General features: G+C 40.0%; 1 protein-coding gene across 9 annotated transcripts in view; it reads right to left on the bottom strand.

The window, feature by feature from the left end:
- ULK4 (unc-51 like kinase 4) overlaps positions 1–26538 on the bottom strand; it is a 646083-nt gene that overhangs the window by 449044 nt on the left and 170501 nt on the right. For all 9 annotated transcript variants that reach the window (XR_002785708.2, XM_064274755.1, XM_064274756.1 and 6 more), the window contains one exon: positions 24447–24574. Coding sequence is in view for 8 of the 9 variants with exons in the window: in XM_064274755.1 (XP_064130825.1) it covers positions 24447–24574 (128 nt within the window). In the remaining variant the exon portion in view is untranslated. The remainder of the gene's footprint in view (positions 1–24446; positions 24575–26538) is intronic.

Here is a 26538-nt window from a genome sequence, read left to right as displayed (position 1 = left end):
TGCTTGCATCCATCTAGCAAAATGAACTCTGGACAAACCCAATGATTTACTGTCAGAATGCCTTCAGAGAAGACTGCTGAAGCAAGGCACACATGGGGCAAATGCACACATTATATATGCATGACACCAATATCAAATGGCCCAAAACACTTCCAGCAACCCAACTGTACTTCTTTGGTTAACTTATCCCCACAGTCTAAATGATTATTTCACATTTTTCTTCTCTTCAAACTCCCAGTCTTCCATCCTGTCCTCAGACTCTCTGAAATCTTGTCTCCTTTTACAGAAAAAACAGAAAGCATCAAACATAAACTCCTTTCTTCCTAATTCCCAATAAGCATACCTGCTGACACCTATTCCCATCCTAGCTTCTTCCCCTCCTTTCACAACAGTGAACCTATCCCTCCTTCCACCTGTGCTTTGAATCCCATCCCTTTCTACCTTCTCAGAACCTTAAAACTGCCAATTACTCATATCCCCATTTATATACTCATTCTCTTCCATTTAACAAACACACACACATCTATCATGTTCTAGCAAATGCCCTCCTTCCTGTCTTCTCCCCTTCTCTAACTTCTTAAAAGAGAAACTGATACTTACTGCTTCCACTTTTTCTTCTACTTGTTTCTCAACCCACTGCAATGTGGCTTTCACTCCTATCACTTTTTCTGAAGGTCAGTGACAACCTATAGGGCATTAAATCCAATGGACATTTTTCTGCCTTCACCTATCCTGACAATTCCGCATCATTCAATATTGTTGGCACTCCCTCCTCCTTCGTGTCCTTCACTACCATGACACCATACTTTCCTAGTTTTCTTCTGCAGTTTCTCTGGTTGTTCTTTGTGTATTTTGCAAGTTCATGCTTCTAAATGCTCAAGTTTATCGAGACTCAGCATATACACACATACGTATCACTCACTATTTACACAAATGTCTTCCAATTACATATCTGCAGCCCAAACCCAGTTTCTAAGCTGTTGTTGGTTGCCATCAAGTCAATTCTGACTCAAGGAGACCCCATTTGTGGATGGCACAAATGGTCAGGTGCTTGACTTGCAGCCAAAATGTTGGCAGTTCAAACCCACCCAGAAGAGGCTCAGAAGACAGAACTGGTGATCTGCTTCTGAAAGGTCTCAGAATCTAAGCTACAGAGCTATATATTCAATTGATGACTTGACGTCTACTTTTGTCTCTCAAAGGCACTTGAACTCTATATATCCAAAATAAACATCACTGTCATAATGCCAAATCTGGTTGTCTTTCAGAATAGAGTATCTCATTGAATAGCATTGCTTTCTACCATATTACACAAACCAGAAACCTTGATGTCATCTTTAATACTTCCCTTCTTTCGCCTTCCATATCAATTCAATCATTACATATTTCTTGAACTCGTCCACTTCTTGGCTCCCAACCTACCATAATTCCTCTCCAGAACGACTAGGAAAGCCTCCCAGTCTTTGTGCTTCCACTCTGTCATTCTCTCATGCATCCTGCATCTAAACTTATCCTGTCCATCAAGTTGCTCCTCTCTTGAAAACCCTTCAGTAGCATCCCATAGTACTTGAGAATTTTTAAAACTCCTTATCATGACCTGCGAGGCCTGGCTCCCACTACCTCTCTAGACTCATCTTGCTTTTTCTCTCTTCCAGTCACACGGTCCTCCTTTCAGTCCTTCAAACTCAATACCTCCCCCAACAACAAGCTATTACTTCTACCTGCCTGAATGGCTCATCTCTCCCCTCCTTGCCAGTGAACTTCTATACATCTTATAATTCACTGCAGTTTCCATTGACTTCCTTAAATTAAATCCCTCTGTGATACTGTTTCATAGTACAGAATACTTTAAGGCACTTATCCAACTGTAATTTTATATTTTGGATAATTTGATAACGTTTGTTGCCCCAGTAACTTGAAAATACCTAAGAACAAGGACTGTATTTGCTTCTGCTTGCCACAGCATCTTTTCACTTCTAACACAGTTCCTGACACCAAATAAGTGTTCGATAAATATTAGCTGAATAAATAAAAATTACTGTTGAAACTTCCCTAAAGATCTACCTAGTTCTCTACAGAGGTCCTCATTTTCCCCCAAGGCCTTTTCCTTAATTCCACTGATTGACGTGTGTTTTCTTGATATTTATACTGCTGTATTATATAAGAAGTTAAAAAAAAAAAGTCTACATGGGGAAAAAATGCCATAAACAAAGTCAAAAGGCAACAAACTGGAGAAATATATTCCCAATTCATATCACAAAAGGGTAATATAATGTGTGTATACCTCCTAGATATTGATTAGAAAAAGATTAGCACAACCCGAGAGAAAAGATGAGCAAGGAAAAGGCAGCATAGAAATAAGAAAATGGTTCAAACAAAAGGATGCTCCACTTTGCTCATAATAAGAAAATATACTCTGTCATCAACTGAACTGTGTTCCCCAAAAATGTGTCAACTTCGTTAGGCCATGATTTCCAGTACTGTGTGGATGCCTCCATTTTATGATTATAATTTTATGTTAAGTAAGATTAGGGTGGGATTGTAACACCCTTACTAAGGCAATGGAAAGGGAGTTTCCCTGGAGTGTGGTCTGCACTATCTTTTATCTTAAAAAAGATAAAAGGAGAGGGAAGTAAGCAAAGAGTTGGGGATCTCATGCCACCAAGAAAGCAGTGCCAGCACAAGGCATCCTTTGGACACAGGGTACCTGCACAGAAAAGCTCCTAGTCTGGGGAAAATTGATGCAAAGGACCTTCCTCCAGAGCCCACAGAGAGAGAAAGGCTTCCCTTGCATCTGATGCCCTTAATTTGGACTTCTAGCCTACTAGACTGTGAGAAAATTAATTTCTCTTTGTTAAAGCCATCCACTTGTAGTATTTCTGTTATAGTAGCACTAGATGACTAAGCATACAGTAAAATTACATCTTTTTTATCTTTCAGATAGCCCGAAATCTGAAAGCTTGATAACTAAGACTGTCATAAAGACTCTGAGGATATTAATACTCCAGTACATTACTGATGGGAACATAAGTTGGTACAAATCCCGTGGAGAGGCAGTTAGCAGTATCTTCAAAATCATAAATCTAATAATTCCATTCCACCTCTAAGAAAAAATTACTCCATACTTGTATACATATAACTCATACTCGTATTTTGTTGTTTATAACAACAAAAAACAAGTGCCCAGCAAAACAAGACTAGTTAAATAAAATATGGCACATCCTTACAATGCAGCTATCGAAAAGGAGCAGGGGGGCAGGAAGCTCTGTAAATGTAATATGGAAAGAACTACAAGATGTTTTAAGTGAAACAAGCAAAGTTCAAGAACAAGATGCTTTTTGTGGAAAAAAAACACGTTTGCTTGGATGAAAACAAACTGTAGGAGAATATAAGCAAATAATAATGTTTAACTTAGCTAAGAAGTTTCCTGAATACAACCAAACACTTCGAGGGACAGAGTAGCGGGGGGGGGATCTGGGGACCATGGTTTCAGGGGACATCTAGGTCAACTGGCATAACAAAGTGTATTAAGAAAACATTCCGCATCCCACTTTCGAGAGTGGCATCTGGGGTCTTAAAAGCTAGCAAGCGGCCATTTAACATGCATCAACTGGTCTCAACCCACCTGGAATAAAGGAGAATGAAGAACACCAAAGACACAAGGAAAATATGAGCCCAACACAAAGAAAGAGCCACATAAACCAGGGACTCCATCAGCCTGAGATTGCAAGAACTAGATGGTACCCGGCTACCACCAATGACTGCCCTGACAGGGAACACAACAGAGAATCTCTGATGGAGCAGGAGAAAGTGAGATGCAGACCTCAAATTCTAGTACAAAGATGAGACTTAATGATCTGAGACTGGAAGGACCCCAGAGGTCATGGCCCCCAGACTCTCTATTAGCCCAAAACTAAAACTATTCCCAAAGTCAACTCTTCAAAGATTAAACTGGACTATAAGGCATAAAATGATACTGATGAGGAGTGAGCTTCTTAGCTCAAGTAGACACATGAGACTATGTGGGCAGCTCCTGTCTGGAAGCGAGATGAGAAGGCAGAGGGGGACAGGAGTTGGTTGAATGGACACAGGAAATACAGGGTGGAAAGAAGGAGTGCACTGTCACATTGCAGGGAGGGCAACTAGGGTCCCATAACAATGTGTGTATGAGTTTTTGTATGAGAAACTGACTTGAATTGTAAACTTTCACTTAAAGCACAATTAAAAAAAAGAAAATAATGTTTAACTTTGCACTAACTTGAACCTTGTATCTGGTGATCTGCAACAACGAGGCACAGAAACAGAAGGGAGATTTCTCACTTTTGAATTTTTTGGTTTTTGAACCTTGAATATGAATCACCTATCCAAAACTTAAATTTAGATTTTTTAATATTAAGTAATACCACTGTCCTATAGAGTCCCCCCCAAAACACAACAGGTCTTATAAAACATTTTTAGGTAATGTAACATTCAATTTACAGGATACCGCACCATATATACATACGTGCCAAATGCAAGATCCAAGCATTTTCAGAGCATCAAATGCCAGACTGACCTTACAAAACTACACTGACAACAATACTATAGCAGTACCTAAAGCTTTACTATGGCCTGTGGTCCATTATAATTCCTAGATTTTTTTTCTCCATTCCTTCAGCAAGGTCAATCTTTTAACAATACTGGAACAGGATGTCAACCAAATCTGAATATAATTCCCAGCTCTGGCACCTCCCAGCGTGACCTTGAACAAATTTCTTAAGCTCCTTAAAGCTTCAATTTTCTAACTGTAGGATGGAATAATAATACCTGTCTTGTAGACTGCTGTGAAGATTAAATGAAATAATAGCCTGGGGTATAATACATAGAAAATGCTCAAGAAATTACATTATTTCTGCAGCAATTTAATTATTACTACCACCACCAGTAAACTTAGAATACTGTTTTCTTGAATACAAAGATTTTAAAATTCCCAGAGAAGTCTAACTCTGCTTCTCATTCCACTCTGCCTCACTCACAAATCAACATGGTCAAAAATCTGGCTTCCTCAGCATTTAGGAGCACTGTTTCAACTGATTAAAATGACAGAGAGCATGACATTTTTCTATAGATGGTGTAGAAATGCGTGCCATTAAAATTCTCCTACTCTATTTGGTGTAAAAAGAATGCAAACATTTCCTTTTAGGAAATAACTACCAGGACAGTTTTAAGTGAGCATACAGAATGAGAATGTATCATGATTTACCCATTCTTCTATTGAGACAGGAAACCCTGGTGGCATACTGGTTAAGTGCTACGGCTGCTAACCAAAAGGCTGGCAGTTCAAATCCACCAGGCACTCCTTGGAAACCCTATGGGGCAGTTCTGCTCTCTCCTACAGGGTAGCTATGAGTCGGAACGGACTTGATGGTTAATGGTTTGGTTTTGTTTTTTTCTACTGAGAGACGTCAGGGCTGCTTTCAGCCTTTGCTCTTGCACACAGCACAGCTGTGAACACAGTACTGTGTCTGCCTCCTGGTGCCCAGGTGAAGAAGAGTTGCTACAGTCCACGTACAGAAGTAGAAACTCAAATATTCAACTTCACAATGTAGTGACAAACTATTTCCCAAGGTGGTTGTTACAGCATACTTCCCCAGCAGTCTATGAGTTCTGAGATTCAACTTCACCAATACCTACTAGTATCTGGGTTCTTAATGTCTACCTACCTATAGGGCTTCAAATGATACCTCGTAGCCTTAATTTACACTTCCACAATCACTAACGATAACTATATTTTCACTTTTTTTTTTTGAAGCATGTTTTCTTTTTTGGGAAACGCCTGTTTATGCTCACTCTCCCATTAGGTTGTTGATCTTTTCTTACTTATCTGTAGGAATTATTTACATGGCCTGGGTCTTTTCCCTTCCCTTACCCTTCCCACTTCCTTTTTCCTTCTTTCTTCTCCTTTTGCCTTTCACACTGAAGTTCCCCATCCACTGGAAATCAATATATCATGTGGGTTGAGCTTGAAGTCTATTCCACTATTTTTCCAATGTATAACCACTTGCTTGGTACTATTTATTGAAAAGGTGTTTGTAAAAGTAAGGGTGAAGGAGTAAGATAAAGTAACAAACACTTGCAAAATCTAATTAAAACGTAAATTGATACCTCAACTTTCCCTTCCACCCAGTGAATCTAGGTGACTGCTTTTAGACTTTCACCCAGGCAGTAGAATGGAGATTTATTCTCTAGAGAAAGTAAAACAGAGGATCTGGACTGGGAGAAGGCAGACCAAGTTCAATAGAGCACTACCAAGCTGAAAACAGGGACAATAATAGTAAAATAGTGAATTTATGCACAGTGAACAGTGAGATGTCCAGCTCCCTTCACCCAGTGGGTTCCTGGAACTCTGACAGCAAAATTCTTTCCTTCCCCTAGAAGATCAGAATACTCTTCTTTGGTGAAGCTAACTGGCCTAAGAGAAAGACGCTGAAGACACTGATACTAATGTTCACGTTAAAAAAAGTTCATACAAACGACGTTAAAATAAATCTCAAAGTCAACAAAGCTCACCCATGCGCTGAGACCTTCCAGAACAGGCTGTTGCTCCCTCAACTCTTGAGCTGACCAAACATTACAAGATATCTGAGAGCATGGCTTCTTTGCTCAACATTATGTGTGGGATATTCACGGGTTTTTACATTGCTGAGTAGTATTCCACTGTATGAATACACCACCATTTATTCAGTTTACTATTCATAGATACTTGGGCTGTTCCCACATTACAAATGCTGCTGCTAAAAATATCTTATGTTGGGCACATGTAAACATTTCTATTAGTTATATATTCAGGAGTGGAATTGCTGATTCATAAAACACTCCTAGGTTCAATTTAATAGACAATGCTAATCAATTTACCAATGTGATTGTGTCAATTACACTCCAACAGGCATGTATGAGAATTTCAGTTACCCTACATCTTGCCAGAACTCTGCATTATCAGGTCTTATTATAATAACCATTCTGATGGGTATGTATTGGTATTTGCAGTTACTAAACAGAATTTCCGTGTGATCAATGAAGGTAAACACTTTTTCACATGTTAAATAGGTCATATGTAGATAACTGCTGTTGTGAAGTCCCTGTTAACCTCTTGTGCTAGTTTTTCTACCAAGTATCTTTTTCTCACTGATAAACCAATTCTTTATATATTCTGAATAAGACCCCATCTTCAATTACATATGTGGTAAATATCTTCTCCTACCGTATGAAGCCCTGGGGCGCAGTGGTTAAGAGCCTGGCTACTAACCAAAAGGCCGGCCATTTGAATCCAGCCGCTCCTTGGAAACCCTATGGGATCGCTCTACTCTGTCCTATAGGACTGTTAAGAGTCAAAATCAACTCAGCAGCAAAGAGTTTACTCTATGGTTTGATATTTTTACTCTCTTAATCATGTCTTTTGACGAACAGAAGTTCTTAATTTTAAGACAGTCCAACTTATCAATATTTTCCCTTATTATAGTGTTTTTGTATCTTGTAAAAGAAAATTTCTTAATCTACCCCAATGTCATGAAATTATTTTCATTTGCTTGTTTTTTGGGTTATTGACTGGAAGATTTGTTTTACCTTTCACATTTATATATATAATCTACCTGAATTTATTTTTCTGTACAGTAGAACTTAGGGATTGTCATGGTTTGAATTGTGTCCCCAAAAAATGTCTGTCAACTTGGCTAGATCATGATTCCCAGTATTGTATGATTGTCTACCCTTTTATCATCTGATGTGATTTTCCTATGTCTTGAAAATCCTATCACTATGATGTAGTAAGATGGATTAGCAGCAGTTATATTGGCGAGATCTACAAAATTAGATAGTGTCTTAAGTCAATCTCTTTTGAGATATAAAAAAGAGAAGCGAGCAGAGAGACATGGGGGCCTCATACCACCAAAAAGCAGTGCCAGGAGCAGAGCGAGTCGTTTGGACCTGAACTTCCTGCGCTGAGATGCCCCCAGGCCAAGGGAAGACTGATGACAAGGACCTTCCTCCAGAGTCGACAGAGAAAGCCTTCCCCTGGAGCTGGCGCCCTGCATACGAACTTCTAGCCTACTGGACTCCGAGAGAATAAACTTCTCTTTGTTGAAGCCATCCATTTGTGGTATTTCTGTTATAGCAGCACTAGATGACTAAGATGGGGTAAAGATTTTTTCCCCCTATATAATCCAGCACCATTTATTGTAAACACCATCATTTCCCCACTATTTCCCCTATACCTTATCTGTTCTTCTCCATATCTTCCAACCTTTTGTCTTTCTATGCTTCATTCTAAATAATTCCAGTACACACAACCTTGCTTTCTCAAAGTGAGGAGGACTTGAAGCACTTACCGATAGAGATAAAAGATTAGTCTTCTATCTTAAAACCCACTTCCGTCTTACACTTCAAAAATCCTCACAACTGGACTTATAAGCAACATCAACATAAATGGAGAAAAGATTGAAGTTGTCAAGGATTTCATTTTACTTTAATCCATTTCAACACCCATGGAAGCAGCAGTCAAGAAATCAAAATGACATATTCATTGGGGGTGAAACTGCCGCAAAAGAAATCTTTAAAGTGTTAAAAGAGTTGGACAACGAATAAGGAAGACTGAAGAAGAACTGATGCACTTGAATTTTGGTGTTGGCAAAGAATAGTGAGTATACCATGGATTGCCAGAAGAGCAAACAAATCTGTCTTAGAAGAAGTACAGCCAGAATGCTCCTTAGAAGCAAGAGTGGCAAAACTTTGTCTCACATACTTTGGACATGTTATTGGGAGGGACCATTCCCTGGAGAAGAACATCATGCTTGGTAAAGTAGAGGGTCAGTGAAAAAGAGGAGGACCCTCAGCGAGATGGACACAATGGCTGCAACAATGGGCTCAAGCATAACAATGATTATGAAGATGGCACAGGACCAGGAAGTGTTTTGTTCTATTACACATAGGACCCTACGAGTCAGAACTGCCTCAACGGCACCTAACAACACCAAAAAAGTGTTAAAAAGTGAAGATGTCACCTTAAGGAATAAGATGCACCTGAACCAAGCCATGGTATTTTCAGTCGCCTCATATCCATGCAAAAGCTGGACAATGAATAAGGAAGACCAAAGAAGAACTGATGCCTTTGAATTATGGTGTTGGCAAAGAACATTGAATATACCATGAACTGGCAGTAGAATGAACAAATCTGTCTTGGAAGACGTACAGTCAGAATGCTCCTTAGAAGCAAGGATAGCGAGACTTCATCTTACTTACTCTGGACTTGCTATCAGGAGGGATGAATACCTGGAAAAGGACATCATGCTTGGTAAAGTAAAGGGTCAGCAAAAAAGAAGATGACCCTCAACGAGATGGACTGACACAGTGGCTGCAACAATGGGCTCAAACACAGCAACAACTGTGAGGATGGACAGGACTGGGCAGCGTTTTGTTCTGTTATACATAAGGTTGCTGTGAGTCAGAACCAACTGAATGGCACCTAACAACAATTCTTTCTTCAGCTATGACTAGTCTATTAATAACACCCACTGAGTTTTTACTTTGTTAGTATATTTTTCAGTTCCAGAATACCCATTCAGTTTTTTTTATTGTTCTAGTTCTCTGCCAAAATTCTTGATCATTCTATTTCCTGGAATATATTAAGCGCAGTTATTTCAAAATCTGTATCTGTTAACTCCACTGTCTGAAACCCCAGTGGATATTGGTCTTTTTGGCTTGTTTTCTGTTTTTTTTTTTTAATCATACCATCTTGTCTTCTCATAAGCCTGATTACTTTTGATTGAGTGACAGACTTTATAAACAAAAAACTTTAAAGATATTTTGAGGCCTAGAGTTATACTTCTCCAGATAGGATTTATATTTGTTTCTGGAAGGCAAGAGGGTGTCGATAAGGCTGAATCACCTTAATTCAATCAGAAATTAGATGATTCAGAAGTGGGCTTTTTTCCCTGTTCCAGAAAATCGTACATATAAATCACACGTATCCCAGAAACAAAGAGAAAAAATGAAGGTGTTTATCTTTTGGCAATCCGGGAATCCAAAGGAACCCCCCCCAAAAAGAAATTTAGAGTACAAAAAAGCAAATTCACACTTGCGTGTAAGGAATTCATTTTCCTCTGAAATTTAAATTATCCATTATAAAACTTAATGTGTCCCTTAATTCTCATAATGTGAAATATCTTTTCCCTAAAGCAAGAGCTACTCAAATAGTTTCCAAACTCTAGTACAGACTTAACACATAAGACAATATCCATTATCTCCGCTGAGAAAATAAAAGACTTCTGGGATCCATAACATTATGAAACTAACTCTGGAATGGTGCTCCATTTCTTCATGCACTCCCCACTGACTTAACATTACAAAAGGTGTTTTCGTGGGCTACAGTAGAATAAATTGACTTTACTGACAAGGGAATGTTAGTTACTAAAAGAATACGCATTCCATGAAGGAAATAAAATGTAGAAATATTTGAGTGTGGTGTCAATAAACACTTTACAATTATGCTACAAAACTGTGATATTTCTTAGTGGTCTATAAGGTTATCAAGTTAAAATGATTAACACTCTAAACAATAAATAACCCAAGTAAAACAAGAATAAATATAAGATCCAGTCTTCATTCCATTATCCTTCATAAAATTATTTTTCCTCAGCTTCTAATGTGGTTCCCAATCTAGTGTCCACCTCCAAACCCCGTTTATCTCTATAATTCGTTCCCGCTACTCTGACCACGTTTTTCTCACTCCCATTTCCACAGGAATACTTATGCCCATTCTACACATCTTCTGGCTTGTTATATCTCCATGTTTCTGTGGCCAAAGTCACCAAGTCCTATACTTGATTTTACCTCTAATATACACCAGTGCAATGCCTACAGAAAAATGAGCTGAAGAGTATACAAAAATTATCACATTCATTTATTCATTTAATGAATAATTTATTGTCTGTCCTGGTGCTGCAGTGGTTAAGAGCCTGGCTGCTAACCAAAAAGTCGGCAGTTCAAATCCACCAGCCACTCCTTGGAAACCCTATGGGGCAGCTCTACTCTGTCCCACAAGGTCACTACGAGTCGGAATCGACTCAACGGCAACAGGTTTGGTTTAGTTTTTTTGTGTGCTGAGCTGAGCCCTGGTAGTGCAGTAATTATGCATTTGGCTGCTAACCAAAAGGTGGGCAATTCGAATTTACCAGCCACTCCTTGGAAACCCTATGGTACAGTTCTACTCTGTCCTATAGGGTCACTAGGAGTCAGAATCCGCTCAGTGGTAACAAGTGGTTTTTTTTTGTTTTTTTTTTTTTTTCTGGATGTGCTAAGCATTCTTCTAAGCTGAAGGGGGTCCAGCTCATGCAATGTATATTGATGTGGGAAGAAACAATTAACAAATAAATCACTGGACGATAGTTTAGGGGGTAATAAGTCCTACTGAGAAAATTAAAGACAACTAGTCACTTGTCATAGAAGGCCTCTCTAATAGGATGTCATTTAAGCAGAGGCTGAAAGGTAGTAATAAAGCAATGTGGAAGCTACAGAAAGACATTCCAGGCAGTTGGAAAGGTTTGGGCAATATCCAAAAACCAAGCACATGTTTGGTGTGTTCCTGTGTGGCTGGAGCATAGTGAAAGAAAAGATGAGAGAGAGAGGGAGGAGCCAGGCCATGTAAGGCACTGTAGGCCATACTGCAGACTATAGATTTTATCAATGAGGAGGGAGTGGCAGAATCTGAGCTATGGGTTAAAAATATCATGATGAATATTTAAGGACAGACTGTAGAAAGATAAGAAGGAAGACCAATTAACAGGCAACTGTAAATGTTCAGATGAGAAATTATCATGGCTTTGGTTGGAGTGGTAGTGTTGAAATGGTATAAACTGATGAGATTCCGGATATCATTTTAAGATACAGTTGACTGAATTTGTAACTGGAATGAAGATGGGATATGAACGAAAGAGAGGAGTCAAGAAGGAATCACAGTGTTTGACCCAAGCAACTGGAAGAACAGAAATGCCCTTTATTGAGATGGGTAGAGAGTGCTAGAATAGCAGGTCTTGACACTATAGTGACACTCACTACAGGACAGAATAGAACTGCCTGGTGGATTTGAGCTGCCAATTTGAACGCTCATAGCTCTTAACTACTATGCCACCAGGGTTTCCAGAATAAAATACATACCTACTTAATATATGATTGCATTGTGTAGATTACAAATAAACAAAGGAAAAACGCGTAAGACAACTGTATACTGTTATATACAGCTCGTAGTTCAGATAAAATTTTCAGTTACAGCACTATACACGGATGCAGAAAAAGTTGTCTATGAAATAATTTAAATGAAAAAGAAGATGCCATACTCTGGAATACTGTGTCAGATGATGCAGAAGAAATTCAAGGAACTGATGTCAAACACGCTGTGGTGACACTTCAATAAACCAGTTGGAAAAGATGCATGCAGAAAGCTGAAATAAATTTATTTCACGAAATGCAGGAACAGAAAAAAAATTTCTAAATCACTACATTATTTGATATATGTAATTGTAAATATGTATGTGTAGCCACAATAACAAATTAAATATTTAGTTAAAGGTTGGTATTTGTCTATTTTGTCCAATTCTTAATTTATATATTCACTGTCTTGGTCATCTAGTACTGCTGTAACAGAAATATCACAAGCGGATGGCTTTAACACAGAGAAATTTATTTTCTCACCATCAACTAGGTTGGAAGTCCAAATTTAGGATGTCAGCTCCAGAGGACACCTTTTCTCTCTCTTGGCTCTGGAGGAAGGTCCTTCTCCTCAACCTTCCCCTGGTCTAGGAGCTTCTCCACACGGGAACTCTGGGTCCAAAGGACATGCTCTATTCCTGGCACTGCTTTCTTGGTGGTATAAGGTCCCCAACTCTCTGCTTACTTTCCTTTCCATTTATCTCTCTCGTAAGATAAAAGGTGGTGCAGGCCACACCCCAAGGAAGTTCCCTTTACATTGGATCAGGGATGTGACCTGAGCCAAGGGTGTTATGTCCCATACTAATCCTCTTTAACCACAGACAGAGATTATGATTTATAACACACTGGAAAATTCCAGAATGGAAGACAACCACACAGTACTGTGAATCATGGCCTAACCAAGTTGACACATAATATTGGGGGACACAATTCAATCCATGACATTCACCATGGCCGCAAAAAAACCTTTGTTTTGGACCTTCCATTGAACAATTAGGCTTTCATATTATGATCAGGGTTGCTTGGAATTCAACTAAATACAAGACGTTTTAATCAGATTACTCTGGCTGTTGCGTAGAAAGTGAATTATTGGGCAAGGAGGATGGTAAGAATAGAAGCAGAGAGACCATGTGGAGGCTAGTGAGATGCCCAGAAGCGATGCAGTTGGCTTGGATGAGGGTGGTAGTCTACGTGGACAGAAGTGTATAAAAGTTGGATTAAAAAAAAAAAAAAAAAACATTGCTGTCAAGTTGATTCTGACTCACAGTGACCCTAGGAGAGAATAAAACTGCCCCACTGGGTTTCCAAGGAGCACCTGGCGGATTCAAGCTGCCAACTTTCTTTTGGTTAGCAGCCGAACTCTTAACCACTACGCCACCAGGGTTTCCAAACAAGGGGTAGGGTGGTATGTTTTGGAAAAAGAATCAATAGAATTTGCTGATGAACTGGACTGAGTGATTAGAAGGAAAAAAAACATGGATAACTCAGAGATTTAGGCTTGGGAGAGTGTTACTAGTACTTTTCAGTGTTACTGAGATGCTAACTAAAAGGAACTGGATAAGTCAAGAAAACCTTGTGGAACTCAGTTCTACTCTGTAACACATTGGGTTGCCATGAATCAGAATCAACAGCAACAGGTGTTTTTTAGTTTTTAATCCACACCACACTGCTTCTGCTCAAGGAACTTATTAGCAGCAACAGCAATGTGGTTAAGGGTTAGTGGGCTCAAGCTCATGAAATTAATTAACAGGTCTTACAGCAACCACCACCACCATGTACTCCATCACCCAGGAACATAGGTTGGTAGGAAAGAAGAACGGCATCTGAAAACTCAGTCCTGGTGCCAGCCAGGAAACAACACGTTGAAATAACTGAGTTCTAACTTATAATGTGGAAACCCTGGGGGCACAATGGTTAAGTGCAACGGCTGCTAACCAAAAAGGTCAGCAGTTCGAATCCATCAGGCACTCCTTGGGAACTCTCTGGGGCAGATCTACTCCGTCTTATGGGGTTGCTATGAGTCAGAGTCAACGACATGGCAATGGGTTTTTAACTTACAGCACTAGGTACCTGTTCTGAACTAGCCACTACAATATATGCTACTGTCTTTTCCATAATCCAAATACACAGTCTGGAGACAAAGGTTGGAAGTGGGAGTGACCACCTCCTACTATTAAACTTAGTAACCCATTCAGAGGAGTCTTGCTTCCAACCTCTACAATTCTGAGCTCCACTGGTTTGGTCCCAGAAAGAAAGCTTCTGCCAGGGGATGCAGCAATGACTCTGCTGAACTGAAAATTTTAACTGCCACTTAGTTATTCTGAGCAACAAAGGTTACTCTAATGGCTACAGTGAGTGATTGTGATAGAAAACGGAAAACTAGGTTGCTGCTAAGCGGAGAGGGGGCACTGGAACCCAGAGGATTCTCTGAGAAGATTATAAAACCAAAAAAACCAAACTTGTTGCCATCGAGTTATTTCCAACTCATAGCAACCCTGTAGGACAGAGCAGAACTGTCTCACAGGGTTTCCAAGGAGCAGCTGGTGGATTTGAACTGCGGACCTTTTGGTTAGCAGCCAAACTCTTAACCACTATGCCACCAGGGCTCCAATGAAAACCTCAGTAGCCAAGAAAAGGCAGATTCAGGGAGGATGCAGATGTTTCAGGTACTTTACATCCCTAGTAAAGTACAAACCTGTGGTTCAAGTTTATTTATAACAATGGAATTACTGAAGACACATTACAAAAATGCCCTCAAAAAGGCAGCCTGACCAACTGAGTAAAAAGTTGTCTGTCTGCAGTTTGGATATAAGATTTAAAAAAAAAAAAAAAAACCCATTGCCGTTGAGTCAACTCCAATTAATAGCAACCCTAGAGGACAGAGTAGAACTGCTTCAATAGGGTTTCCAAAACAGTGGTTGGTAGACTCAAACTACTGACCTTTTGGCTAGCTGCCATAGTTCTTAACCACTGTACCACCAAGGCTCCTGGATATAAGACAGTGGTAGTTTTTTTTCTGAATTTCACACTGTTAAGCTACAGTTAGTAGCTTAACCCTTTAGCATATATGATACAAAAAAATTCCAGGTTTTGTTAGCATGTAAATTTGATTTATGCTTCTTGGAGGATATAAAAGCTTTTATATAGTAAATAATTTTTTATATCCTCCGAAATTTGAATATGGCCAAACTTTCAGTATTTTCTTATATGGCTTCTTTAATTAAAGCTTTCCTGGCCCATACACATATTGTTCTTCCAACTATTTATGGTGTCTTTTTGGTATATAATTCTTTAAACCATGTGGAATTGACTTTTGCATAGTTTAAACTAAAAAAAATAATTTTTCCCACATAGTTACTTACCCAGAGTAAATATTTCTTTTTTAAAAAATCTTTTAAGATCAAAGTTTGTTTTTTGTTTTTTCATTTCAGTGATTACAATATTAACAGCAATGCTATGGAGGAGAAAAAAAAAAACTCTACAAAAACCTGGATCCATCAGTAGGCGGTGACATTTCAGACTCACGGCAAACCTATACAATGAACTTACAAGACCCTTTATCCTCTAAAAGGGTTATCTCATTTCTAAAAATACATAAGGCTCTGTTTTATCACCTGTCATATTCAATATGAGTATATGAAGCCATTTGGAGAAACAGGTAGGCATTTAAGGCTATCATATCATTTTTATCTGATCCTGGCAGCTCAATTTCACTGCCTGTCTCATACTGGATAGATTCGAGGGCTGACATCACAGAAAATGTGCTGAAATTTAACCCATAAAGGCCGATGGTGATGGTGGTAAGCCAGAAAAAATATCTACATAATGTAGCAAAGGTTATCATGGCCTTTTGATGTGGGGTTCAGTTCTCAGGCAGAGGGCTGCACTGTGATTTGCTCAGAATTTCAGCTGTTAGTGGAATTACAAGGGACAGGTAAGGAAGGAAAAACAATTTTCCGTGGGAGCTTATCACAAAGGATTTTCACATCTCTCTAGCGTGAAAGCTGCCTCACTTTCGCATACCTTTAGGTCCTACCTTGCATTTGCTATGCACACATACTTACGGCAGAATATAATACCTGGGCTGCAGAGCACAAATGAACAAGGTCATCCACTTCCCATAGTCTGTTCTGGCTCCCTGTTCCTATCTGAGAGTAATTTTCAGTATTAACTTAATCCACAAAGTCTAAGAAAATTGGAATTTTGACTGCCTTAAGGATCTCCTTAATCATTCTAAAACAACAGGTATTTATTGCAAGCATTTTTTAAAATAATTTGGCTATATTTGTTTTTTAATTACACAGTGAGACAATCTCATCATAACAAGGGTAAAAATAAAAATGAATAAAGGTAACATAATCTCCTTCCCGTCCTCCTCAGATAACCCATTTTGTGTTATCCTTCCATGCCTGTCTATACAAATACATATAAATAAAAGTTTTGCCATTTTTGTCATTAAAAAAATAAATAACTCTGTCCTTTCTTTTCTCACTTACCAGCATGTCATGAACATCACTCCAGGTTAATCAAATGAGTCACGTATTTATATTACAGCTATACCATCATTCATTCAAGCATTTTAATACCAATAGACACTGACTATGTTTCTAGGTCTTGCCTACTAGAAACTACACTGCACTGGACATCCTCAGGCATACATTCAGCCCAATTCATACTTTTATTTCTAGCACCTAAACATCAAATGCAGGGCTGCCAGAGTCAAAGCTATGGGTATTGTTAAGAGTAATGTATGTTTCCAAATTACTTTCCAAAAGTTGCGCAGTTCACATTCCCATGATCAGTTTTTAAAAGTGACAGTGAGCTTCTAGTTCTGCTAAGATGGAGTGGCCCCATTCCTCCCAGGTCCTCCCACTTGTAACTGAAAAACCCAGGACATAATACAACAAACATGCACAGGAAGACTCTGAAAGGTGGGAAGGAGGAGGACTGCCTAGAGACCTTGGGACTTGAGAAACAACATGGCAGTAAGTCTCCTTGGTTTCCTTATTGCCTCCTCTATATCCAGGATGGGGGCCAGGTGGCACAGTGGTCACGAGCTGGGTGGTTAGCCAAAAGGTCAGCAGTTTGAATCTACTAGTCACTCCTTGGAAGCTCTATGGGGCAGTTCTACTGTGTCCTACAGGGTCACTATGAGTCGGAAATGACTCGACTGCAATGGGTTTTTTTTAACATCCAGGACAGAACACTGCAGAAGCCTCCAAAAAACAGACCCAAGGAAAGCCTGTTTTCCCTACCCAAAGGGCCAGTAAAAAGGTGGCCCAACAACAGAAAACCTTTTGCCAATACCTGCCCTACTGCAGTCAAACACCAACAGAAAACCTAAACATATTCTCCTCCCCCACTGCAGCTTCACTGGGATCAAGCAGGGAGTTATTTCCCACCCAATCCAGCTCTCCCAGGAAAGCAGGTGGTATACTCCAATTTCCTCACCAGGTGGTGTCGGCAAGGCCAAGCAGGGAGCTAATCTCCATCTCCAGCCCAGTGGACAAAGGTGGCACTGATCTGGTTCCCCCGCAGAGACAGTGTCCATAGGAGTGAGGAGGCAGCTGATCTTCCATTCACCACCTGGCAGGGGGAGCTGCTGCTCCAATATCCCTGCTGGGATAGTGTCCATGGGACTGAGGTGGGGAGCTGATCTTCCATTCTCCAGCCAGCAGGAGTAGGTGGCGCTCTGGTTCCCAACCCGGAGAAGTGTCAACAGAGGTCCAAGCCCAACCAACAATGACACTTAATGAGGCAGAGCAAGGTGAAGCCAGTCACCAACATGCTTCACCCACCACCACCACCCTGTCACACTACATCAACAGGACTCAGTGAGTGTTCTACATTAGAGGCTTTCCTCAAATATCTGCTGATCTTCGTTGTCCATTTACATTTACAAATGATGCACTGAAGTGGAGTAGGAAGGTGTGTATGCATGAGTACGGTTTATGACTGAGGGCTCTGCTGCAGGATATTAGTAAAGGGTTCACTGTAACTGCAGTTGGGGACACCCAATGTCAGCCCCTGTAGGGCTTGTATCAGGGACCGGTCAGCTTCCCTGAGAGGACTCCCCACACTGTGGCCTATGGTATATGTCATTCCCCAAAAATATGTCAAATTGGCTAGGCCATGATTCCCAGTACTGTGTAACTCTCTACCATTTTGTCATCTGGTATGATTTTCCTATGTGTTGAAATCCTACCTCTATGATGTTAATGAGGTAGGATTAATGGCAGTTACGTTAATGAGGTAGGACTCAATCTACCAGATTAGGTTGTGTTTTAAGTCAATCTCTTTCGAGATATAAAAGAGAGAAGCAAGCAGAGAGACAGGGACATCATATCACCAAGAAAGTAGTGCCAGGAGAAGAGCATGTCCTTTGGACCTGGGGTCCCTGCCCTAAGAAGCTCCAAATCCAAAGAAGATTGATGACAAGGACCTTCCTCCAGAGCCAACAGAGAGAGAAAGAGCCTTCCCCTGGAGCTGACATCCTGAGTTTGGACTTGTAGCCTACTAGGCTGTGAGAGAATCAACTTCTGTTTGTTGAAGCCATCTATTTGTTGTATTTCTGTTAGCAGCCCTGGATAACTAAGATAGTATGTAAACCAGGTTGCCAACGGTCTATGAGTCAAGTAAGGAAGGGGGCTGAGGCTCTTGCCCTTCAGTGAACTGACTTTCATAAATCTCTGGTTTTCCACGAGATGCCTTATCCCCCTCTTAACTGTGTCCTGAAAGCCCAATTCTGCAGCCTGTGCAGTTCACACTATGCAGAAAAAAATTCCAAGCTTCCTGCTGCAGTGGAAGAAGAATCTACTGGATGTTCAGGGTTGAGGAGGAAGGCCAGGGATCAAATCTCTATATGCACATTTCCCATCGCAGTCTCACCTCCCTCCCACCTCCACCTTCAAGGTACCTGGTATCTCCAATTCCCACCCTCTAGAGTTTTGTCTTGCAGTATCAATGTCTCTTATTGGCCATTCCCCTTGCAGATAATATGGGCTCTCAGCAATCTCCATATGTTAACTTAATAAACATTCACCTGTTGACTTCCCAGCTTCCGAAACACAAAAACAAGGTGCCAACACTTGTCTTCTTAGCCAGCTTTCCCCTTCTCTTCACGGTTTTGTGCTTTTTAATACCTTTACTCTCATTTTAAGGAGCCCTGCTGGCACAATGGTTAAGTGCTCAGCTGATAACTGAAAGGTTGGCCGTTTGAACCTACCCAGCTGCTCTGCAGGAGAAAGACCTGGCAATCAGATTCTGTAAAAATTGCTCAACGTCTTTAGCCAGCAGAGAGATGCAAATCAAAACCACAGTGAGATGCCATTTCACTTATAAGTGGTTAAAAGCTACAGCTGCTAACCAAAAGGTCCACAATTCAAATCTACCAGCTGCTCCTAGGAAGTCCTGTGGGGTAGTTCTACTCTGTCCTCTTGGGTCACTATGAGCTGGAACCAACTCAATGGTAACAAGTTTTTTTTCTTAGGACAGTGAAGATAAAAAAAAAACAAACTAACATTTGTTGACAAGGATGTGAGCAAACTGGAACCTTATCCACTGCTGGTGGGAAGGCAAAATGGTATGGCCAGCTGGCAAAATGGACATGAACAGAGAGAGCGGAAGGAGGGGGGGAGCGGGCTGTCTCATTAGGGGGAGAACAATTGGAGTATGTAGCAACGTGTATATAAGTTTTTTTGTGAAAGACTGACTTGATTTGTAAACTTTCACTTCAAGTACAATAAAAAAAATTTTTTTAAATGGTACAGTCATTGTGAAAAAGAGTTTAACGGTTCCTAAAAAACTAAAAATAGAACTACCATATGATCCAGCAATTTCACTGCTAGGAATATACCCAAGGGACTTGAAAGCAGCAGCAAACACATCTGTACACTAATGTTCACTGCAGGACTATTTTATTCACAATAGCCAAGTCATGGAAACAACCTAAATGTCCATCAAGGAATGAACAGATAAATAAAATGTGGTGTATACATACAACAGAATACCACTCAGCCAAAAAGAGAAATGAGGTCCTGATACATGCTACAACATGGATAGAGCTTGAAGACATTGTGCTGAGTCCAATAAGTCAATCACAAAAGGACAAATATTGTATGATATCATATAAAAAGAGAAGGACAGGCAAATGTATAGAAACCAAAGTTTATTAGTCATTACCAGGGGCAGGAGGGAGAGAGGGAGAGTTATTGCTTATGCAGCACTGAGTCTCTGTTTATGGTGATGGAAAATTCACATTACGGGTAATGGTTGCACAGTCAATTAATGTCATTGATTTCACAATGTTGTACACCTAAAAAAGTTAAACTAGTAAATGTTGTGTGCTACGTATTTTTCCAATAGTAACAAAACAAGATGAAACAAAAATAGCATCTACTGAGGCTGCTTATGCACAACAAAACACCTCATGGGATTTGGTTTCTTGGAGATTTAGGGTCATGGTTTCATGGGACATCCCAGCTAATTGGCCTAATACCATTTTTCATGTTTCCATTCTACCTCCTAGTTCGCTGCATAGTGCCTGGGGTCTTAGAAGTTTGCAAGCAGGCACCCAAGGTACAACAATTGGGTTCTATTTCCCTGAAGCAATAGAGGAAGAAGGAGAGTCTGGAATAGGAGGATGAAATGGAATGTGTGGCTAATTGCTTCCATCAACAATTGTCCCCTCTGCTGTGAGACCAGAAGAACTGGATGGTGCCCAGCTACCGTTACTGAATGTTTTGATCAAAGATTCTATAGGAGAATCCTGATCAAAAGGGGAGGAAGGCAAAACAAAATTTAAAATTCTAATGAAATCCAAACATTCTGAAGCCACAGAGGCTGGATGGACCCCTGAAATTATTGCCCTGAGATAATCTTTAAGTCTTAAACTAAAAATGCCCTCTGATGTCTTCTTTAAATCAAACAACAGTTAAGCTTAATTAGTAAAGAATGTCTGCCTCGAGCACTGTGCTCTTTTAAAGTACTATCTATATGGGATCAAACTGACAATAGCAAACCGAAGGTTAGATGGAAGTTTAGGGGACAATGAGCTTAAGTCAATGGGGGAGGAACAATTTGGAAAAGGAGAGTGAGAATGATTGCACAACTTGAAGAATGTAATCAGTCCACTAAACTGTACATGTAGAAATTGTTGAAACGGTGTATGTTTTGCTGTGTGTATTTTCAACAACAATAAAAATGATTGCAGCCAAGAAAACCCTACAGGGCAGTTCTACTCTGTCACATGGAGTCACTGTGAGTCAGAATCAACCAGATGGCACCCAACAACAACTCTCATGTTAGTACAGTTTCAGAAGGGAGCAGCTGTAACCATGTGTTTTCAAATGACTCTGTCCAACCAAGGAACCAATGGCTATTATTTCTTTAACTATAAATTCTCTTCCATTTGTTCTTTTCCTCCTCCTGGAATTCCTGGCATTTTGCATGTGAGGTCTCTTGGACCTACACCCCATCTTTCTTACTGTTTCTCCATGTCTTTGTAATCTGGCTTCGTGTGGTTCAATGTCTGCTTTCATACTGCCTCTCAAACCACTAAAGCCAACCCAACAGAGGCCTCTGTCTTTCAGTTCGTCTGTTGCATTTCAAAAAAGAGAAATCAAATTTTTTCATTTTTTAAACTTAACTGCCTCTCCATAAGAGATTTCACTGCTTATTTGTTAAAATTCTCTTCTGTCTCTTCCATTAGTTCTGCCTCACTAAGAGCTGCCTGTTCTTTCTCTTTCAAGTACTATATCTCCTTAAATGGGCTATAAGATCTCTCTGCCTACTCATGACTTCTTTGCTTACTGAGTACCTCATTAGGACAGGCTGAAGCAAAAAAGCAGACAGTAAGAGTGAGCTATTTTTTTCAAGTGCATTAAGGTGGGCTAGTCTTCTCCCAGCCTCACAGAGCGGGTAAGACTGGCCCACAAGAGCAGTCTTATTCCAGATCTCCCAGGAAGAGGACTGTGCAGCCCCAACCATAACCACATACAGAAAGCAAGACTGTGCATCCCGTCCCTAAGGGGGACTCTGCACTGGCATCTGCATTTTAGACCCTGTAGAGGCCCCAAGGTCCAGTATTCACCCCAAGCACTGAGGACAGGGGCATCAGCTCTGCCCTGGCTCCCTTGGGTCTCATGCAGTCTCTCTCTCTCTCATCTCTCCCACAAGCCTAAGCCTCACTTTCCAGGCACCCTCACTACCCTCATCCTACTCATTGTGTCACTCCACAGAGGGAGCAGAAGAGAAGTCAGGGTCAGGGGTGTGCATTTGGGCCACCGTCTTCCCACTGCTGCTGAAGTTTCTAAATATTCACTCAGGGACACAGACATTTCAGCAATTTCCATGGAGGACCAAACATGTCATACCCTGGCTCTGAAGGTCTGAGTGGCTTAGTTCTTTTCAGTAAAAGGGTTTCTGGAGTTGGGGCCATGCTGGGTATTTCAGATAGGGTGATCAGAGTGGCTGTGAGAAAAGGTGACAATTGAACAATGACCTGCAGGACATAAGCAAGCCAGTCACACAAACTCTAGGAGGAGAGCATTACAGATACAGGGAACAGCAACTGGAAAAAGGCCTGAGGATAATAGGTTTAGTGTGTTCAAAAGCAACAAGAAAAACTATGTGGCTGGAATGAAGTAAGCAAAAAGAACTGTAGAAGACAATGGCTGAGAGATCGGCAGGATTAGATCAAGCAGGACAAAACAGACCATAGCAAAGAGTAGGAGCATTATTCTAAAGTGATAGGAAGTTATTGGAATCTGAGCAGGGAGAGAAGAAAAGCTGATTCACATGTCGTAAAAGATACTCTAGTGGCAATATAGACACCAGACTGTGAGCAGAAGAAATGATGTCAAAACATCTCAAGAAACTATTTTAGTGAAAACTGATGGTAGGCACAAAGAGTAGTTAAAGGTACAAAGCCAGAGGTGAGACTGTTAAAGTAAACGGGCAAGAGTGACTTCTGCTTCCAGCCATAATGGACTAAAAGGGACAGGATTCATCCTTCCATCTGAAAGAATGAAAAAAAAAAAAAATGCACAAGATATCTGAAGGCTTAGTTTTCAAAACAATGGACATAGAAGAATGAAAGGACAGTTATCCCTGAGATAGGGAAAGAAACGAGATTTGTTAGGAGCTTCCATCTAACCCTCAATTTGAAATGATTAATCTGCAATGTAATGACATGCTAAAAGCAAATATCAACAGAAGAATCTAACAGAGTTCTACAAATGCCTTCCAAGCAATTAATACACTCAATTAAAATCATAAGCTCAGAGATGGATGGTGGTGTTTGGCAGTACTCATTTGCGGTAAAAAGACATTTTTAAAGATGAAATATGTAAAATCTCGTATCGGTATTAAAAGATGAACATTTGCAATCAATTTGATGATGGGGACACTAACTTTGACCCCAAATTAAGCAGCATCTTATTCCACCACAAAAAATGAATTCCATTCTTCTCATTAGTAGACTTACGTTACAAACACTGAATCAATTATTATGTCTCCCTTTTTTTCTCTCGTTATGTAAGTATCTACATAATATTCTCAGATTTGCCTACTGACCCACAAAGCCTAAAATATTTACTCTTTGACCATTCACAGAAAGTTCTCCATCCCCTAATCTGGGCTTCAACAGAGCATGGACTGGACAGCTCCAAAGACATTAATCAGAAATTATCAAAGTATGAAGGAAGCTTATAGGGCATCCAGCTCAGCTCCTTCTTTTAGGAGAATGAGTAAAAACCCAGAGAGGGTGAGGGCGCTGCCCAGCAAGGACCAGACTACAGACATCCTGACTGCTGCCTGGCAACTGTTCTTTCTGGACCTTTGGCTCCTCATTTCAGAGTTTTTACAATTAAAAAAAAAAAAATACATCCAAGCTACTGATCAAAGAAGGCTTCCCAAAGGTACAAACCATTACCAACTTTCACACGTTGCCCTGGATTACTCTCACATTTAGGAGACTCCAGGCATTTCCCACCCTCCTTCAGCCCCAGAGGTCTTTCTTCAGTCCTCAGTGTTTCCAAGCTGAGATTATAAGTGAAATATTAAACCCCCTGAAAATCTAAAAAAAATAAAAATGTTTTCAACATGAGGCACATGGAGACCAAGAAATACCCTATGAAAAGCATATAAAAACATTCATAAAGCAGGCACCAAATTGAAGTTATTGATGAATTCATCAGAAAAAATCATACCTTGCTTGGCAGCTGAGTAGTAACATCTCACGGTTATGAATCAAAATATATAAAAGAACCAGGAAGGCTTTTGCTCTAATGGAAGTTGAGGGACTGTCAAATAATCGGATAATTGTGGAGACAAAATCCTGCAGAAGAGAATTTTAAAAGTTTCTTGAGAATACATGAAATAAAAAAGGCAATCTTAACTCTCAGGGCAAACAAATTAAAACAATAAAACAGATACACAGGAGATGACATAGTATCAGCTGCCATTTTTGCCTTCTTAATTGTGCCAGGCATGAGCTAAATTTTTAATATGTATTATTCTATTTAACACTGAAAACCTGACAACATTATCTCTGATTTTAAAATAAGAAAGATAAATCTTGAAGAAGTTAAGCAAGTTCACAGAGCTGGATTCTAATACAGGCCAGTTGGACACCAAAGCCTATCAATTAACAACTCAACCACGCACTTGGAAGTGTGACAGTAACAACTGGCAGTCATGACTGCTTATATGTGTGAATCACTGGACAATACTGCATATACAGAGATTATATCTCTAATCTACACACCTGAGGTCTTACAGGCATAAAATAAAAACAATACTCGACACAAAATATGACATTTTGAATGACACAAAAGAGAAATCTGTAATTCTGGGACATTCTTTAATTAAAAGTGTAATACAACACAATAGGAATACTTATTGAAAAATAGTGCTATTTTCTTTTTTAACAGATTATATTCAGGTGACCTACATATATATGTAAGAAGTAAATCCACATAAATATACACACAAGGATTTAAGTAGTCAGGAATACTGAATCATATTGTTAGCAAGATGGCTACAGAGAGCAGAAATACAAGCTCCCAAAAGTCCTTAAGAAAGGCAAGCAGCTAGAGTAACACTGTGTGTCCAAGGCAGACTCAAGAAGCTCAGTTGTTTTGCTCCAACTCAGTAAAAATTCACCCAGTCATGTCCTGGTAGTGCAATGGTTAAATGCACGGCTGCTAACCAAAAGGTTGGCAGTTCGAATCTACCAGCCACTCCTTGGAAACTCTATGGGGCAGTTCTACCCTGCCCTATAGGGTCACTATGAGTGGTAATCATAGTGGGTTTGGGGGTTTTTTTGTATACACTTCTATTTAGTGAAATATTTATTAGCATCAGGTTCTCCTAGTTTCTGAACCAAATTATCAAAACCATATCATCATCTAGGGTGAAGAAAACATAATTAATGCCCAGGTGTCGATGAGTAGAAGATCTGTTTCTACCTTTCCAGCATCTAGACAGTAGAAAGCCCATTTCCCCATAACCAACCCTTGAATTTAATTTTATACTCTGTGGTCCAAGAACCACTATCACAAACCTGTTTCTCCCAGCAACGGCCCTTGTCTTAGTCATCTAGTGCTGCTATAACAGAAATACCACAAGTGAATGGCTTTAACAAAGAGAAATTTATTCTCTCACAGTCTAGTAGGCTAGTAGTCCAAATCCAGGGTGCCGGCTTAAGGGGAAGGCTTTCTTTCTGAGTCGACTCTGGAGAAAAGTCTTTGTCATCAATCTTCTCCTGGTCTAGGAGGTTGTCCGCACAGGAACCCCAGGTTCAAAGAACGTGCTCTGTTCCCAGCACTGCTTTCTTGGTGGTATGAGGTCCCCAACTCTCTGCTGGCTTCCCTTTCATCTCTTGTAAGATAAAAGGTGATACAGGCCAAACCCCAGGGAAACCCCCTTTACACTGGATCAGGAATGTGACCTGAGTAAGGGTGTTACATCCCACCCACCCTACTCCTCTTCAACATAATCTAATCTTGCCTCATTAACCACAGGTAGAGATTAGGATTTACAACACATAGGAAAATTACAGCAATAACAAAGTGGAGGACAATCACACAATACTGGGAATCATGGCCTAACCAAATTGACACACATTTTCAGGGGACACAGTTCAACCTGTGACAGCCCCCAGCAAGGACATCAAAGTATATGAACAGACATTTTTCCAAAGGAGATAATATGGATGTCAAATAACATGAAATAATGCTCAATATCACAGTCATTACGGTAATGCAAATTAAAATCACAATGAGATCCCAGTATATATTT

Source organism: Loxodonta africana, chromosome 22 (assembly GCF_030014295.1).
Source record: "Loxodonta africana isolate mLoxAfr1 chromosome 22, mLoxAfr1.hap2, whole genome shotgun sequence".
Taxonomy (NCBI): Eukaryota; Metazoa; Chordata; class Mammalia; order Proboscidea; family Elephantidae; genus Loxodonta; species Loxodonta africana.
This window is presented reverse-complemented; position numbering and strand designations above follow the sequence as displayed.